We start from the raw sequence: 18,245 nt of genomic DNA, 5'->3' as shown, positions 1-18,245 counted from the left end.
AGACTGTGATATAGTGGGTGCTGCCTGCAGCCCTACAAGGTGTAGCTTCGCTTTCCAGCTGGGGTCACTGTTGTGTGGAGTGGTGTTAGGGGAGTGAGTGTAGGAGTAGGTATGACTAAGTTGTATTCATGGTTGTTGGAATGTGTGTGTGTGTGTGTGTGTGTGTGTGTGTGTGTGTGTGTGTGTGTGTGTGTGTGTGTGTGCGCGTGTGCGTGTGTGTGTATATGTGTGTGTGTGTACGTGTGTGTCACTCCGCCCCCCGCAAAACTAAAACTGTCTCCTTCCACACCTCTGCACCCTGGTTCACACCTCACCTCCACACTAGAGCCGTTTTCACACATGCGCTTTATACCGGGAAATGACCAGAAAGCGGTGTAATGCCTTCATGTGTGAAAGTTGTTTTCCGGTATAAGCGCGCCCCCGTCATCGCGGACATTTGACCACTTCTAACCTTGTGATAAGACCGGCATGCCGCGACACACACACACGAGACAGAGCCAGAGAGGGGAGGAACGGAGGAGAGGATGACTTACTTTTAACAAATGGTTTAACACAAACAAGTGGGGTCTTCACAGTCCATGTGGAAGACGCGTGTTGAGACGCATGCTAGTTGACTCCGGAGAAAGCCTAAGCGAGAAATGCCGTTTCCCACTGCCTGCCTGCAGACAGCAGCATTCATTTGTATTGGATCGCGTTCACGTCGCCATGTATCCCAAGCATATGTCTCTGTAGTCTGCACGGAGCCTCATCAGAGGAGAAATGTTTTGTTTTCCACTGCCTGGCACTCAAAGAGCAGCATCGCACAATTCACATCGTACTTTGTCGCCTTTCTGGACGAAATAGTCCCACAGCGGGCGGTTTTAAACATGCTTCCACATGTTCCTTTCTGTTTCTCCTCCTGTCCCATTCACTCGTCTGCTCAAAGCAGAGAGGAGCAGAGGGGGGCAGGGGTGTGTGGAGTACATGCTGCATGGAGCTCTGTGTCCCCCACCCCGCCCCCCAAAATACAGCTTCTGTCACGGCTGTCTTTACACATGTGATCCCTCAGGTGTGAAGGGAAATTCCGGGAAATAGCCGTTATTGATTTACAGGCAATGTTCCTGTACGCATGTGTGAAAAGGGCTTATGAAACAAACTGGCCGCCAACTGGAACGACTCTGCAAGAAAACTTCACTCACTGTCCACCTTGAAGCCTATAAACTCCATCTCTCCACCTACAAAGAAGCCCTCACTTACTCCATCTCTCCACCTACAAAGAAGCCCTCACTTACTCCATCTCTCCACCTACAAAGAAGCCCTCACTTGCTGCCAAGTCTGCTTACTTTTCCACCATCATCAATCCCCAGCCATAATCCAAAAACCCTCTTCACCACTGTCAACAACCTCCTCAAGCCCCGTACCGACGCCCTCCCTACCTCCACATCTGACCTGTGCAACTCTTTCCTTCCGTTTTTTGCAGACAAAATCACCACTATTCATCAATCACTGTCCCCCGTGTCTGACCCAGCAGCTCCATCCCTCTTGACCTCCCTACTCCTCCCCCACACCGCCGTCTCTCCCGGTTCACTCCAGTTGCCCCCTCCACCACCTCCAAACTCATCAGTTCATCCAAACCCACAACCTGCTCCCTTAACCCCCTTTCCCACCCCCTGCTGAAATCATGCCTTCCTGTCCTCTGCCCCTATCTCACCAAGCTCTTCAACTCCTCCCTGTCCCACGGAACTGTCCCCTCTGCCTTCAGCTGCACCTCCAGTCACCAGTCCGCCAAGCTCCTGAAGTTCGCAGACAATACCACCCTCATAGGGCTCATCACAGACGGAGATGAGTCGGAATATAGATGGGAAGTTGACCATCTGGTGACTTGGTGCAGTCAAAACAACCTGGTGTTAAATGCTCAAAAAACAATGGAGATGATTGTGGATTACAGGCGGAAACAAAGCCCCACCTTCCCCCATCACCCTGGGTGACTCCCCAGTCAACACTGTGGAGTCCTTCCGCTTCCTGGGGACCATCATCAGCCAGGACCTAAAATGGGAGCTGAACATCAGAGCTCTCACCAAGAAGGCACAGCAGAGGATGTACTTTGTGCGGCAGCTGAAGAAATTCAAAGTGCCAAAGGCCACGATGGTGCACTTCTACACCTCCATCGTTGAGTCCATCCTCACCTCCTCCATCACCATCTGGTACGCTGCTGCCACTCTCAAAGACATTAACAGACTTCAGCGCATCATCCGCTGCGCTGAGAAGATAATCGGATGCAACCTGCCATCCCTCCAGGACCTGCATGCAGCCAGGACACTGAAGCGGTCTCGCAAGATCAAGACCCCCCCCCCCCCCATAAAACTGTAACTCATATCTAATTGAATGCCTGTTTAACTGGGACTGTAAATTCATGTAAATTCCCTGCACATTTAATGCCTATTTAACTTAGCCTGTACATTTCATGTACATTCAATGTAAACTCTTATTTAACTCCGACTGTAAATTCATGTAAATCCACTGCCTATTTAACGTCTATTTAACTCAGTCTGTAAATCTCATGTAAATTCAACGTAAATTCAGAACACTTCACCACTCATGTACATATTGTATATATTTACTCGATTTGATTTGATTTGATTGCACTTGCAACTTTGTGATTGTCTTTAGTTATCTTCCTACTTCTAATCTCTGTATATTGATGTGACTGCTATGCTGCATACAGACACTAAGACAAATTCCTCGTATGTAACTTGCATACTGTGGCAATAAAAGTGATTCTGATTCTGAAAACCGCCTCCGTCACTCCAATCCTGAAGAAACCTGGTCTCGACCCTTCCTCCCTCAACCACTAGCGGCCAATCTCCAACCTCCCCTTCCTCTCCAAAACCCTGGAACACCTGGTGGCCACTTAACTCCAAACCCACCTGCACTCCAATAACCTATTTGAATCCCTCCAGTCCGGTTTTTGCCCACTCCACAGCACAGAAACTGCACTCCTCAAAGTTTTCAATGACCTCCTCACCTCTGCCGACACTGGATCCCTCAACATTCTCATCCCCCTCGCCCTGAGTGCAACCTTCGATACCGTGAGCCATACCATCTTGCTGTCCAGACTCAAAGCTCTCGGTATTGAAGGAACCGCACTCAGTTGGCTCCAGTCCTACCTCTCCAACCGCTCTCATTTAATTTCCCTCCACAATCACTCCTCTGCCCCCTCCACAGTCACACATGGTGTCCCTCAAGGTTCTGTACTCGGCCCACTCCTCTTCATCATCTACATCCTACCCCTCAGTCAGATCCTCACTCAGAACCTTCAACTTCCACTGCTACGCCGATGGCACCCAGATTTACCTCGGCACCAAATCCCCACAACCCACCCCTCTTCCATATCAACTCCTGTCTGTCTGCAATAAAAGTCAACTTTCTACAACTCAACAGTGACAAAACTGAACTACTCCTCATCGGCTCCAAATCCACCCTCAGCAAACTCAACAACCCCTCACTCACCATCGACTGCACCACTGTTTCCCCATCTCCTCAGGCACGCAACCTTGGTGTAATCCTCGACCCCACCCTTTCCCTTGAACCCCACATCCGCCAAGTTGTCAAATCTTCATTCTACCATCTCCGCAACATCGCCAAGATCCGGTCCTCCCTTTCTCATCCTGCTGCCGAAACACTCATCCACGCCTTCATCTCCTCCCGTCTCGACTACTGCAACTCACTCCTCTACGGCATCAACTCCACCCTCATCAATAGACTCCAACTGGTCCAGAACGCAGCCGCCCGACTCCTCACCCACACCAAATCCTGGCACCACATCACCCCAGTCCTAAAACAACTCCACTGGCTTCCCGTCTCCTCCCGGATCACCTACAAAATCCTCGTCAACGCATACAAAGCTCTTCACCATCTGCCCCCCGCCCCCATATCTCACCAACCTCCTCTCCCCCTACCAACCCTCCCGGTCCCTCAGATCCACCTCTGCCGGCCTTCTCTCCACTCCCAAGTCCAACCTCCGCAGTTTCGGCGACAGAGCTTTCTCCAAGGCAGCTCCCGAGCTCTGGAACTCTCTCCCCCCGGACATTAGAGAATCAGAGTCCCTCACTGGATTCCAATCCTGCCTCAAGACCCATCTCTTCTCCTCTGCCTTCTCTTAAGTTTACCCTGCCTATCCCTGTGTGTCTGTGTCATGTTATTTGTCCATTGTCTGTTGCACCTTCGTCGCCCCCTGCCCTTTTAGCGCTTAGTGTAAAGCATCTTTGAGTCATTAAAAAGCGCTATATAAATCCCATATTTATTATTAATATTATAACAACATTGTAGGAATCTCTGGGTGATTGAATGATTGAATTGCTGCTTCTCCTATGGCAACAGCTGCTGTGATGCTGTTTGAACAGTAAACAGCTGCTGCCATGCTGTTTGAGTGCTCTGTGTTTGAACAGCAATTCCTTTGTGTGTGTGCTTTGGTTGTGCGTATGAAGGTGGGGGCTGGACCAGCATACAGACAGACACATGCAGCTGTCCAGTGTTGGCACTGCGGCTGCTATAGCAGGTCATAACTGTGATGTCATTATCTTGACTTCACTTCACAGAGGATTATTGTGTCATCTGAAGTGGCTATCATTAGCCAGTGTTTATGTGTGCGCAAGTGTGGATCAAGGGGAAGAGCTGTGTATTTGTACATGTATTCTTGAGCATGTTTGAAAATATGATAGCCTTATCACTTACATTGAAAATGCCACATTCAACTAAATACTATAATGGTTATTAATAAAGGTCATCAGCAAAGTGAGTGTGACATTATGGACAGAGCAGTCAACAGTGTGACATTATGGACAGCAGCCAGCAGTGTGACATTTTGGACAGAGCAGCCAGCAGTGTGACATTATGGACAGAGTAGTCAGCAGTGTGACATTATGGACAGAGCAGCCAGCAGTGTGTCAACAGTCAACAGTGTGACATTATGGACAGAAGCGTCAGCAGTGTGACATTATGGACAGAGCAGTCAGCAGTGTGACATTATGGACAGAGCAGCCAGCAGTGTGACATTATGGACAGAGCAGTCAACAGTGTGACATTATGGACAGAGCAGCCAGCAGTAAAGTGAGTGTGACATTATGGACAGAGCAGTCAGCAGTGTGACATTATGGACAGAGCAGTCAGCAGTGTGACATTATGGACAGCAGCCAGCAGTGTGACATTATGGACAGAGCAGCCAGCAGTGTGACATTATGGACAGAGCAGTCAACAGTGTGACATTATGGACAGAGCAGCCAGCAGTGTGACATTATGGACAGAGCAGTCAACAGTGTGACATTATGGACAGAGCAGTCAACAGTGTGACATTATGGACAGAGCAGCCAGCAGTAAAGTGAGTGTGACATTATGGAAAGAGCAGTCAGCAGTGTGACATTATGGACAGAGCAGTCAACAGTGCAACATTATGGACAGCAGCCAGCAGTGTGACATTATGGACAGCAGCTAGCAGTGTGACATTATGGACAGAGCAGCCAGCAGTGTGACATTATGGACAGAGCAGCCAGTAGTGTGACATTATGGACAGAGCAGCCAGCAGTGTGACATTATGGACAGAGCAGCCAGCAGTGTGACATTATGGACAGAGCAGTCAACAGTGTGACATTATGGACAGAGCAGTCAGCAGTGTGACATTATGGACAGAGCAGCCAGCAGTGTGACATTATGGACAGAGCAGCCAGCAGTGTGACATTATGGACAGAGCAGTCAACAGTGTGACATTATGGACAGCAGCCAGCAGTGTGACATTATGGACAGAGCAGCCAGCAGTCAGCAGTGTGACATTATGGACAGAACAGCCAGCAGTAAAGTGAGTGTGACATTATGATCAGCCAGTAGTGTGACATGCAGTGGTACAGAATGACTGTATAATATTACAAATGTAAACAACAACAACAACAACAACAACAACCTTACGTTGTGTCATAGCATGTCATCATGGTCTTCACAAAAATGTGAAAGTGTTTACATTTGGCAGACACATTGAATTTGCAATTGTGAATTCAGGTTCTGAACGCAGTTTTAAAAATGAGAGCTTTCGCAGCTGTTCTGACATCTCTTTCCTGTCGAGTGAAAACCTAGCCTCAAAATGTCAACTATTGAGGAACTAACACATAATGGTAGTTTGAGTGGTAGAAGTTTCTCAACCATAGAGCAACAGATAATCCTTTTAATTGAAGTTAAAAAATCACCCAAATTTGAGTTGTAAGGTTTCCACAACAACAGTGATATCTACTATGCAGTCTTAATGAATTTACATAATGGATGTGGATATTGAGGATACAGGTTTTAAATGTATTGTTGAAAATAAGACGACAGAAATGTGGAAATCTGTCACAGTAATCACAGATCTGGTAAATGTATGAATCAGTCCAAATAACTCAGCTGCAGATTTGGGTCCACAATTCTGTTTCCATGGAGTTTCATGGATAAGGCCCGTTGTTTCTAGCCTGGTAAACCAGCCCGTCACGTGAACTCACATTTCATTTGGTTCTCCGTGACGGTCTGGCCCCGACGCCATGGGGGGATTTTAGCAGGGGCGGGAGCATGGGCGGGCATGGGCGTAGTTGCCTTGACAGACAACTCCTTCAGCCAATCAGCGTCGGATCCAATCAAACCCAAATCCACTCGGGAGAATGGCAAAAACATATTTTCCGCCGAGAAACTCTGCGGTTGCGGCGATACTTCTGTACTTGTTTAATTGTTGTTATTGAGTCTATTTCTGCAATAACTGCACTTTATGGCTGTTTAGACTAGACAAACGCTGACATGACTCCTCCAGACGATCAGGCAAGGAGGCGGCCATTACTGTTTTGTTAGTGCAGTGCTAGTGGCGTTCCTGATTGGCCAACTTGCGCTGTCAATCACAGCGGAGTCGCTGATTGGCTCTTCCGCTCTGCAGCTTCTGCTAAACCCCCCACTGGCGTCGGGGCCAGACCGTCACGCAGAACCAAATAAAATGTGAGTTCACGTGACGGGCTGGTTTACCAGGCTACGTTGTTTCCTCTAATAAGAAGTGAAACACATGTCTTCACATTGCAGGACGAGCAGCATGGCTTGGTGCCGCCACAGTACTCAGGTACACAGGTACATGTACAACACTGACTTGTGACTTGTGTCCCTCCCCCCTCCCTCCTCCCCCCTCCCTCCTCCCTCCTCCCCACAGGTGTGGCAGATCCCTGACCGTCCACTGAGCCTTCCGCTCTCAGAGCCCATCGTGGTTCTGGAGGGGCACTCCAAACGTGTTGGGATCATCACCTGGCACCCTACCGCACGCAATATACTTCTCACTGCGGGTAGGGTACACACACACACACACACACACACACTGTACTCCGTCGGGTGCCCCTAAGCGCACTCCCCAAGTTTGAAGTCGATCTGACAAACGGTTCTCGAGATCCGCGAAGGACAGAGAGACAGTCCTGAAATTATTGTACAGTAGATGTAGCAGGCAGCGTCGTCGTTAATCAGAATCAGAAAGACTTTAATGTTCCCCGGGGGGAAATTGGGACAAGTTACAGTTGCTCGCACTCAGGCATGAAATATCCACATACACAATAGCATAACACAGTATCACACAGTATCTCCCTAAACGTAAAAAAAAAACAGTCAATAAAATAAAATAAAATAAAATGAAATGAAATGAAATGAAATGAAATGAAATGAAATGAAATGAAATGAAATAAAATAAAATAAAATGGGGTCAATGGGATAGTAAAAGTAAGTAGAATTGTAGAATAGCATTCAATAAGTAGTTACAGTTACAATCTATGTACAATACGTGTCAAATTGCAGTTATTGCACACTGGAATTAAATTAAATCAAATTGCACATTACGTGTGACTTAACTAAGGCACAGCTATCCTATCAGCTGACTCAGCCTCAGAGAGACTGAGTGTCTCCGAGGTGTCCTTCTTAGTGAGGTGTTAAAGAGTCTAATGGCCACACAGGCAGGAATGTTTTCCTGTGCCTCTGAGGCAATGTGGAGGGCTCTCTGTGACGTTCAAAGTTCCTTTCAGTTGTTTTCTTCAGATTTTTGTCTATATCAAACAGATAAAGTGAATAAATTGTCATGTCATCACAGAAGTTTCCTAGCCTGGTAAACCAGTCGGTCACGTGAACTCACATTTGATTTCATTCCAGGGCCTAAAATTCACTTTGCAAACTGTTTGCAATGTTGTTCAGATTCGGATTTATAGACTTTGGGGGGTATTTTTCCAGCCGATATTATAACCGACAAATATCTGCTTCTCCTGTCGGATAAGTGATAATAATTTCACATTTCTGTATTTAAAAAAGGAACTTCTTAACCTGTAGTTTATGCACACCTGAGTCTAAAATACTATGGCTGAAAGTCATTGGGCCCTATCATCGTACGGCGCTATGGTATAGGCATAGGTATAGGCGTGGCCCAGGCGTGTCCGTGCACCTCCTAGCCTATCATCTGCCTCCCGCAAGTGTTATTTCGGGCTCTGGCGAAGATACCGTCGCTATGTTCTGAGAGTAAAACAGAGTTTTGGGCATTGCCCGTGCCAAAATAGGCATTCTAGCGCAATGTGTTGGGTGCTCTCAATTTTAACGCCATCAAATAGCAGGTCTTAGCGCAAAAAAAAACACTACGCCAGGCGTATGCCTGAGCGCACACAGTATTCTCCAGTGCAGGAAATCCTGGCTTGGATACATTACGCACGGCACGATGTCACTCTCTCTCCAACACCTCGCGCGCGGACACACGTCTTCCCTCCTGAGAATGCCACGTTGATTTTCAGCTATAGCCTACATGTACACTGCAGGGAAAAACACCTTGGTTTAAAAATGACAATTCGTTTGTCATGGTTTTGTGCCAAAAAGTGATTTGCTGCCAGAAACTGATTTCACTCGGTGGGACCGCGCACAGCGCTGCCTCTACCCACCCTGTGAGCCCACATTCTCCGGGGAAACCCACCTCCGGGGAAGACCCCCCTGTGCCAAAAAGTGATTTGCGTTTTGAATTGGATTACCAGGGGAACGAGGGTCTGGTGGGGTGGGAGTCTGTGTGTAGCCCGGGGAGGGGTGCTTAATTGTGGGGTGCGCAGGTTCGGCTAGTGTGCCGGGTCCTGGAGGGGGGTCTGCCCGGAGAAGGTGGGAGCTGGGCCCGGTAGGTAGGCTGGGTGTTGGGGGTGGGTCGGTGCACTGGGTGTCTGGGGCCGGTCATGGGGCTCACAGGGTGGGTAGAGGCACTGAGGCAGCGCTGTGCGCGGTCCCGTGGAGTGAAATCAGTTTCTGGCAGCAAATCACTTTTTGGCACAACACTGACCAGTATAGGCTATACAGTAACCCAGGGATAGTCAACTTGCTTTGCCCAGGGGCCACTTTTGTAAAATGATCGGAGGCAAGGGGCCAGTTAATAAACAAACATTAATATTCATTTTTCTGTAGCGGATTGTAGGTTTTTGGGGTGTCAGTTTAGTCTGACAATTTCATGCACACAGGATAGTTAGGTTAAGTTAGTTAATTACCTATGTGCCTGGGTGATGAGCAGATGGCGGTATTTGACAATTTAGCTGCAGCTCAGTCAAACTTTATTTCATGTTAGTTTTCATTATGAATTAGAAAATGGTCGGGGGCCACTCTGCACCCTATCGCGGGCCGCATCTGGCCCCCGGGCCGCAAGTTGAGTATCACTGCAGTAACCTCTCTCCCTGCAATTGTACCATGCAACAATAGCTTAACCCGAGTGGACAATTCTGGTATAGGCTATTGAAATAGGCTAGAATTAAAATCTCACACATCCCTACCCTATTAAAGAAACGAATATTTTTAAATGTGTATGTTATTCACCTTATGTTCCAACAAAGGGGTCAGCCAGTTACTTCCTATTGTGTTTACACTTCCTGTGACAGTACAGTACTAGTGACCAGGTAAAACCGACGGTGTTTTGAACAGGAAGTCATAACACAACTGGGTCAAGTGTGCGGGGCTACATAAGGTGAATAGCCTATATGAACGAAACAACTAATTACAGTAAGCGCATGCTTTGGGACATGGGGATATTCACTCCGTAACTGCGCGCCGGCCCTTTGGTGTGTTTCAAATGGATCGTTCCATCAGCATCAATTTTCGTTACGAATCCGAACTGGTTCATCCTCCAATTCTCTCCCTCTCTCTTCCCTCTCTAGTTCTCTTCCCTCTCTCTCTCTCTCTCTCTCTCTCTCTCTGCCTCCCTCTCCCTCTCTCTCTCTCTCTCTCTCTCTCTCTCTCCCTCTCTCTTTTCCCTCTCTCTCTCTCACTCTGTTCCTCTGCTTGCACTCAGCAAGAAAGAAGCTGCTGTCACAGACGTGATGGTGGTGATGCTGTGGCTTTTAACTCATTCATGGCCAGTTTAGGACTGCCAATATTTAGCACAGGCCAAAGATTTTCATAATTGTTGGTCATCTTTCAAGACCCACAGTAAATTATCTATTAGCACCAAAGTGATTTGCAATACCTCAAAATGAAGATGTACGTCTCTGGGTTCACCAGGGGAAAAAAAGTGAGCTTTTAGCATGTTCTGTACTCTACTTATAGCCATTTATATACACCCTGTTTTCACCAAAAAGGTCTCTCTGAGAAGAGAAATTGCAGAAAATGGCATTTTTGTAAAGCACACAATCTCAGGCAGAACTCGCTCTCAATTCTTTTATTTTGAACTGTATTGACATCAGACATGTAAATATTATTCGTTATGACACAAATGACAAAAAAAAAAATATATATATATATATATATATATATGTATATATACATGAAGTGCTTCAATGGCGTTTCTCCTCTCTGCACAAGGAAGCGCGTTTCTCTGTTTTCTGTTTTTCCTCCTGCTCATTTCAAAACAACAGCTGCGGTATGTGTTTGATCGCGTGTTTTCGGCTTCTTTGAGGCTAGGGACCTGATAACATGTCACAGGCTGGGGAAGTCTTTGAACTATGCGCTGCACTAATAAAAACAAAAACACGTCAAACACGTCATTGGCTGGGAGGGCTATTCCTGATAACACGTCAAAGACGTCTTTGGCCATGAATGAGTTAAGGGGAGTGATCTCATACTTGTGAATACTCTTTTGGGCATAAACACACCTATGGAGGTTTGCGCCGAGATGACGCGAAGCGCAGCGGGCCGACACGCCCACAATTAGGACTTTGCGCATCGCTATTCCAGCGCAAAACGGGCGCTAACGCAAAATTACCGCCTTTGCGACGATAGGGCCCATTGTGTTTTATCTGCAGACTAAAGCAGCCATAGGCTTTTCTATCAAAGCCTTTATTTTTTGTATTGAGTGATAGCCTACACCAGCGATCCTCAAAGTCCGGACTCCGGTCCGCATCCGGACCCAGACGCTGTCCTATCCGGACCGAGCCCTATAACCTACAAATCACTGAATAGTTACATTTTCACGGAGCATTTCTATTTTAACCGGCACATGCTTTTCTAGCCTTTACGGTACTGGTTTATCTGTCAGGAAGCTCACAGACCAATGCATGCGTTGTAAATCATCACACGTGATGCTACTCAGCCAATCAACAAGCGAATCGATTCTGCCTGCTGCTGCTGTGGGAGAGTTGACACACGGACGGAGGAGAGGCGAGACTCGGAGAAATGCGAGAGAAGTATTTCACATCGCGTGCTCAAAAGAAACGAGTAGACCGCGAAAACAAAGCTTTAGTTTTAATCCAGAGCAGGCAGACTCATGTTCATTCATTGGTCTCACGAGCAGTTCAAAACTAGTATGTCTCGTGAAGTGTGATGCGATCCTGACCAGCTGTCTATGGAAGTGCCACACATGAGCACACACACACTCTCAAATCCAGGGCGCACACACATGCACTGCCCAACGGCATGCAAAGTTTGCATTGCGAGCGACCGATAGATAGAAAGACAGACAGACAGACAAACAGAGTGGGAGCTCACTTCTATCAAGAGAAAAGGAGGTTTGTTGGCTGAGAGCCTGACTGATAAAATGTGAAATGGAGTTAAGGGGGAACTTATTTTTCTAAAATTAAAGCACTTTATTTTAAGATGCAAATTTTTCCAAAGCACTCTGTTGTGTTATTTCTAAATGCAGGTAAAAAGAGGGATTTATACGCACATCACGGGAAGGTGCAATGAGGCTGGAGCAAAAAACGCTGCATAAATGAAAGAGGGTAGAGCCTGCACACTTACTCACAATGCCAAAAAAGTTTAATTCAAAAACAAACGTTTTCGATCCACACTGGATCTTCGTCAGGTCAGCAATTTATTTCTAAATGCAGCCATTATTTTACTTGAAATGAGAAAAGAACATGTATTTATTATTAGTGTAGGCTAGTTATTTATAATTAATCCAGTTAAATATGAAAACTGTAAATAAACATTATTGATGTTTATTTTGATTTAACAGTCAGTCATTGACTACATACAGACGTTGTACCATTAGGCTACTGCAATCATTGAAGTAGCCTAAGTTCAATGGCACTGAATCATAACGCAAGCTCAATGTTCCGGACCTTCGCTTGAGGACATTTTCTCTATCTGGACCTCTTAGAATTTTAATTGAGTGCCCCTGGCCTACACTTTACTAAAACACTCATTATATCAGAAGTGTTCTTTGTTTTGTATTCACAATAGTGATGTCAGTTAGATTTGGTTAGGTCAGAGCTATGGAATATTAAATAATAATAATAATAATAATAATAATAATACATTTTATTTGGAGGCGCCTTTCAAAACACCCAAGGTCACCTTACAGTGCATGTAAAACAGTTATCATTTAAAAGCATACAATATATATAAAAAATAATCTGCATAAAACCAGCGACAAACAACACAATTAAAATTAAAGACCAGTAAGGGAGGGGGTTAGTGATTACAGTCAATAATCCATCTTTGCTCACTACATCTGCCTTTCTACTGTCAGGTTACTGGCAATTAAACCTGTTTGAATTTTGCATTGGGGACAGTTCTATTGAAGTGAATGGGCAGGCTTGGCAAGTCCCACTATAACCCATTATCTGTGTCACTTTTTTATTGAAAATGCTTCCACCAGATTAAAGAAAAGACTGATGTTTTTAGGTAAATGTGCGCGTTTGTTTTCCTTATTATTGGTCTCCAAACAGATCATAGCTCTGTCTAGCAGCTGCATATAGCTCAACTCAAGCCCCTGTTTGGTCCAAAATAGAGCTAGATTAGCTAACTACACCATGATAGGCTACATGACCAAACAGGGCATCAGTCAATATCACATATGTTCTTTAATCAGGTGGAAGCATTTTTCAATCAAAGGTGAAACGACACAGATATTATGTTTTATAGGGGGACTTACTTTGACTTACTGCCAAAGAAGGTAAGTAGGCTATAACCACTCTTGTTACAAAATACATACTACCGCATGCGCTGGGACGCGTCATCAGTGATGTTAACTGGGGTCGTAAGGTGTTTCGGGTCTGTCAACATCATACACCCTCGCCCAGTAGACCCAGCCGAGGCTGATTAAGACCCCGACTCGGATCCCAGAAGCAGCCGCTCACGGATCAGCCCTCCTACTCTGTCTGCAACGTTGCCCGCGGAAAGGGCCGATCACGCCCAATCCGCTGCAATAGAGCCAGTGCTACACCGCAGCATTGCAAGACCCTTCCGTGCATGGAGGCTCAGGCCCTGTGGGTTTACTCCCGGCCGCGCTCCTCCTTCGTCTCACCAGACTCTCCCGGGGCAAAGGCATCCAGAGGCAGAGAGGATGCCTTCAAGAAGGCCTGTGCGTTGCACGTCATTATCCTGTGCCGAGCACCTCGCTCTAGCCTGAAGGACCCCAGGCCACGCCGATCTATACACAGATTTTCAGGAGGCTAATCCGTAGCGTTTGTGGATTTCTCCCTCACGAGAGAGCCAGGCTGGGGTGCTAAACCCATCCCGTACCGGATGCCGTCTCTCCGACCGTCAACTGTCTCTCCAGCTTGTCACCAATCTAAACCTGGTTGTCACCTAGTCTATTCCTAAGTGTCACTGGTCAGGGGAGCCAGAATTCAATGTTACAAAATACATACTACCGCATGCACTGGGACGCGTCATCAGTGATGTTAACTGGGGTCGTAAGGTGTTTTGGGTCTGTCCAACATCATACAACCCTCACCCAGTAGACCCAGCCGAGGCCGATTAAGACCCCGACTCGCGTCCCGGAAGCAGCCGCTCACGGATCAGCCCTCCTACTCTGTCTGTAACGTTGCCCGCGGAAGGGCCGATCACGCCCAATCCGCTGCAATAGAGCCAGTGCTACACCGCAGCATTGCAAGACCCTTCGGTGCATGGAGGCTCAGGCCCTGTGGGTTTACTCCCGGCCAGCTTACAATATATAAAGGAAATAGGCGTGTTATCTGGAGAACTGGAGGAATGCAGCTACTGTATATGATTGAGGAACAACCCCCCCCCCCTGCTGTAGCATGAAGAATAACAATGTCCAGGCTGCTTCCTCTCCTCCGTTCTCCTCTCATCTGTGCTCCGTCCACAATCGGTCAACACTCACAGCCCACAGGATTTATTTGAAACATCCGGTGTGAAAACGTGAAAAAGTCTGTTTGATCTCCAGTAGCATTATGCATATGCTGTCGATATGTTTGGATATTCCAAAATGAAGCGCGTCAGCTTTACGCGCAAATTAATTAATGCTTTGATGCATCCACGTGTCTGTGCCTGGGGCGGCTTGCATATCGCGCTGTTGTTCTACTCTGTCAGTAAATCACACGTGAAATAACTACCGTTTTGATGGCGCTGAATATCGATGGGAAAATGAGAGAGACTTTATCTATCAGCTGGTGCCTGCTGCAGCCTTATAGCTAATTGTGGGTGTGTGTGTGTTTCAGGTAGAAAAATGCAAGCAACCATTTTATAATCTTCATGTTATAATCTCCGCCCACTGCAAAAGTTGTGGCTTTGGGGAGCGCTCGTTTTGTTGTTGAGCCGAGTTGGGCAGAATCGAACACAAATGAATTAGTATTCAAATATATAACAAAATTGCACAAAGACACGTCAGGTCGCCCTTAGCGTACTCCCGAAGTTTGAAGTCGATCCGACCAACGGTTCTCGAGATACGCGAAGGACAGAGAGAGAGAGAAAGAGAGACACACAGAGACAGACGCTAGTCCAATTATAGTTAGGATAAATAAATGCAAGAGAATCAAAGAGAAGTTTAAGTGATTTCCCCCTTCCTCTACATTCAAATGTTCATCCTCTGGTCTCTGGCCCCCCAAAACCATCCAGGCAGTGATAACCTGATAATCGTCTGGAACGTGGGGACAGGGGAACCCCTTATGTCGATGGACGACCACCCGGACCTCATCTACAACGTCAGTTGGAACCGAAACGGCAGCCTGTTCTGCAGCACCTGCAAGGACCGCCGCCTGCGTGTCTTTGACCCCCGCAAGAGGGAGGTGGTTGCGGTGAGTGAGTTTCCTCACAACAGAGTTTAGAGTCCAGTTGAGTCGGACTCGAGTCGCTTTCAGACTCGGCAGTTGGAGACTCGGACTTGGACTTGTTAAATGATAATTACTTTTATTATTATTATTATTATTATTTGCACTAGGCCATAATAATTTGCCATAAGATATTGATTATTAATTTAATGAATACCGTTAAAGGGCAGACACGTGTAACTCCCGACTGGGACTCAGCTAATGGGGACTCTACTCGGACTCTTCTTTGGTGACTTGGACTTTGACTGGAACACTGGAGACTCCGGACTCGACTTGCAGGTTACAACACTGCCTCACACAGCGCTGAATGTGTTTGGATCTGTTACTTACTAACTGTCGACCAATAGGAACGTCTGGCTCCACATGATGGGATCTGTTACTTACTAACTGTTGACCAATAGGAACGTCTGGCTCCACATGAGGGGATCCGGCCGATGAGAGCCATCTTCACCAAAGATGGAAACATCTTCACCACAGGCTTCACCAGGATGAGCCAGAGAGAGCTGGGGCTCTGGGACCCGGTAATAGACATTACATGACACACACACTCTGAACACGATGTATACTAAAAGGTCCAGGCATACACACACACACGCATGTACACAGACACACACACACACTCAATAATGCTTTCTTCATCCTATCTATCCTCTCCACAGACAAATTTCGAGGAGCCTATTGCACTGTTGGAATTGGACACAAGTAACGGAGTGTTGTTACCATATTATGATGCAGACGCAAGCATGGTCTACCTCTGTGGAAAGGTACTCATTTCACCAAAACACCCAATTCACAAATAGAGTGGCTCTAAGTGTGTCACAATGTAGAAAATGCACAAAAAAGGATGCGTGTATTTCCTGCCTTAATAATATTATTTTTGTGTTTCTGTGCGTGTGTGCGTGTGTGCGTGTGCGTGTGCGTGTGTGTGTGTGTGTGTGCGTGCGTGCGTGCGTGTGTGTGTGTGTGTGTGTGCGTGCGTGCGTGCGTGTGTGTGCGTGCGTGCGTGTGTGTGTGTGTGTGCAGGGCGACAGTAGTGTTCGTTACTTTGAGATCACAGAGGAGCCGCCCTATGTCCACTACCTCAGCACGTTCAGCAGTAAGGAGCCTCAAAGAGGGATGGGCTTCATGCCCAAGAGAGGTGTGGACGTCACCAAGTGTGAGATCGCCAGGTAAAGCAGAGGTTACGCTATACGATATTTCCCCTGATTTTACACAGGATTTCCAGTTGGGCACAGTCTGTCTTTGTTTACTCTAGTCTGCAGTTGTTGTGACAGTCAGCACAAAAATCCAAACCAAAATCTGTTAGTGTATACTTAAGCAATAGTTCACGACAGGCCATGGTATGGTCATCATAGCACACCTAAGGATATATATATATATATATATATATATATATATATATATATATATATATATATATACATATATACATGTATATATATATTGTATATATATATTACTGGCTTTCCTTGGGAAGCTAGTCAGGTCTGGCCTAGGATACTCCTTGGATGGGAGACGTGCTGGAAGTGGTGTTGGAGGACCAGTAGGTCTCCTCAATGCCCCAGGGCAGAGACAGGGACTCTGTCCTGTGAGGGAGCACCGTCCTTCGGATGAGACGTTAAACCGAGGTCCTGACTCTCTGTGGTCAATAAAGATCCCATCGGCACTCTTCGCAAGAGTAGGGGTGTAACCCCGGTGCCCTGGCTAAATTCCCACACAGGCCTTCTTTCAATCATGGCCACCTAATCATCCCTCGTTACTTAATTGGCACTTTCAGTCCTCAACTCTCCACCGTGATAGGCTGATGTGTGGTGAGCGTTCTGGCGCAAACTGGCTGCCGTGCATCACCCAGGTGGGTGCTACACATCGGTGGTGGATGAGTTGAGTTCCCTCCCCCGATATGTGAAGCGTGAAGTGTCTTGAAAGGTGCTATATAAATCCAATCAATTATTATTATTATTATTATATCTTTGCAATATATATTGCATGTTATTGCATCAGTTATGTCACAATTTCTCCTTGTGTTTGTGTGTGTGCCCCATTATGACATCAATTTTGACATCATTGATGACATCACATCATTAGCTAATTAGCCTAATTAAAAAATCCGGGTCCCTCAGGTCACTCGAACACCGAACTTGGCCACAGAGCCAACATACTCAATTTTATATATATATAAATATATATATATATATATATATATATATATATATATATAATGTACACACACACACACACACACACACACACACACACACACACACACACACACACACACATATATATACACACACACACACACACATATATATACCTATATGTATATATATGTACAGTATATATGTATACACATATATATTATATATATATATTATATTTATATATATATGAAGGAGACATGGATGTGGTTGCTATTAGAGGAAGGTAACTGTAGCTCTGCTCGAGCAAAGTGAGACTATGCACTTCTATACACGCTTGTAACTAAGTATGTTCTCTCTCTGCTCTTCTCACTCTGCTCTCTTCTTAGGTTATACAAGCTCCTTGACAAGAAGTGTGAGCCCATCACAATGACAGTGCCCCGAAAAGTCAGTACAAGATTGTTTTTGACACTTTTAAATCATTCCTGTGCACCATTCCACTTATAATCTGACCAGTATCTTTCATCTTCATCCCTTTCCTCTGATTTCTCATCTTTCATTTGGTCCCCTTTCCACTCTCAGAATGAATGAATGAATTATTACTATTACAGGATATTGGTCTTGTAACCCGGCA

General features: G+C 46.2%; 1 protein-coding gene across 1 annotated transcript in view; it reads left to right on the top strand.

Moving 5' to 3' along the window:
* The window catches only part of coro6 (coronin 6), a 69,952-nt gene that overhangs the window by 49,760 nt on the left and 1,947 nt on the right, over positions 1–18,245 (top strand). Inside the window, exons 4-9 of the mRNA XM_083648040.1 lie at positions 7,187–7,316; positions 15,262–15,440; positions 15,875–15,994; positions 16,133–16,237; positions 16,497–16,642; positions 18,001–18,058. Coding sequence (XP_083504166.1) covers positions 7,187–7,316; positions 15,262–15,440; positions 15,875–15,994; positions 16,133–16,237; positions 16,497–16,642; positions 18,001–18,058 — 738 coding nt within the window. The remainder of the gene's footprint in view (positions 1–7,186; positions 7,317–15,261; positions 15,441–15,874; positions 15,995–16,132; positions 16,238–16,496; positions 16,643–18,000; positions 18,059–18,245) is intronic.

The sequence above is a fragment of the Poromitra crassiceps genome, assembly GCF_964638095.1.
Source record: "Poromitra crassiceps genome assembly, chromosome: 1".
NCBI lineage: Eukaryota > Metazoa > Chordata > Actinopteri > Beryciformes > Melamphaidae > Poromitra > Poromitra crassiceps.
This window is presented reverse-complemented; position numbering and strand designations above follow the sequence as displayed.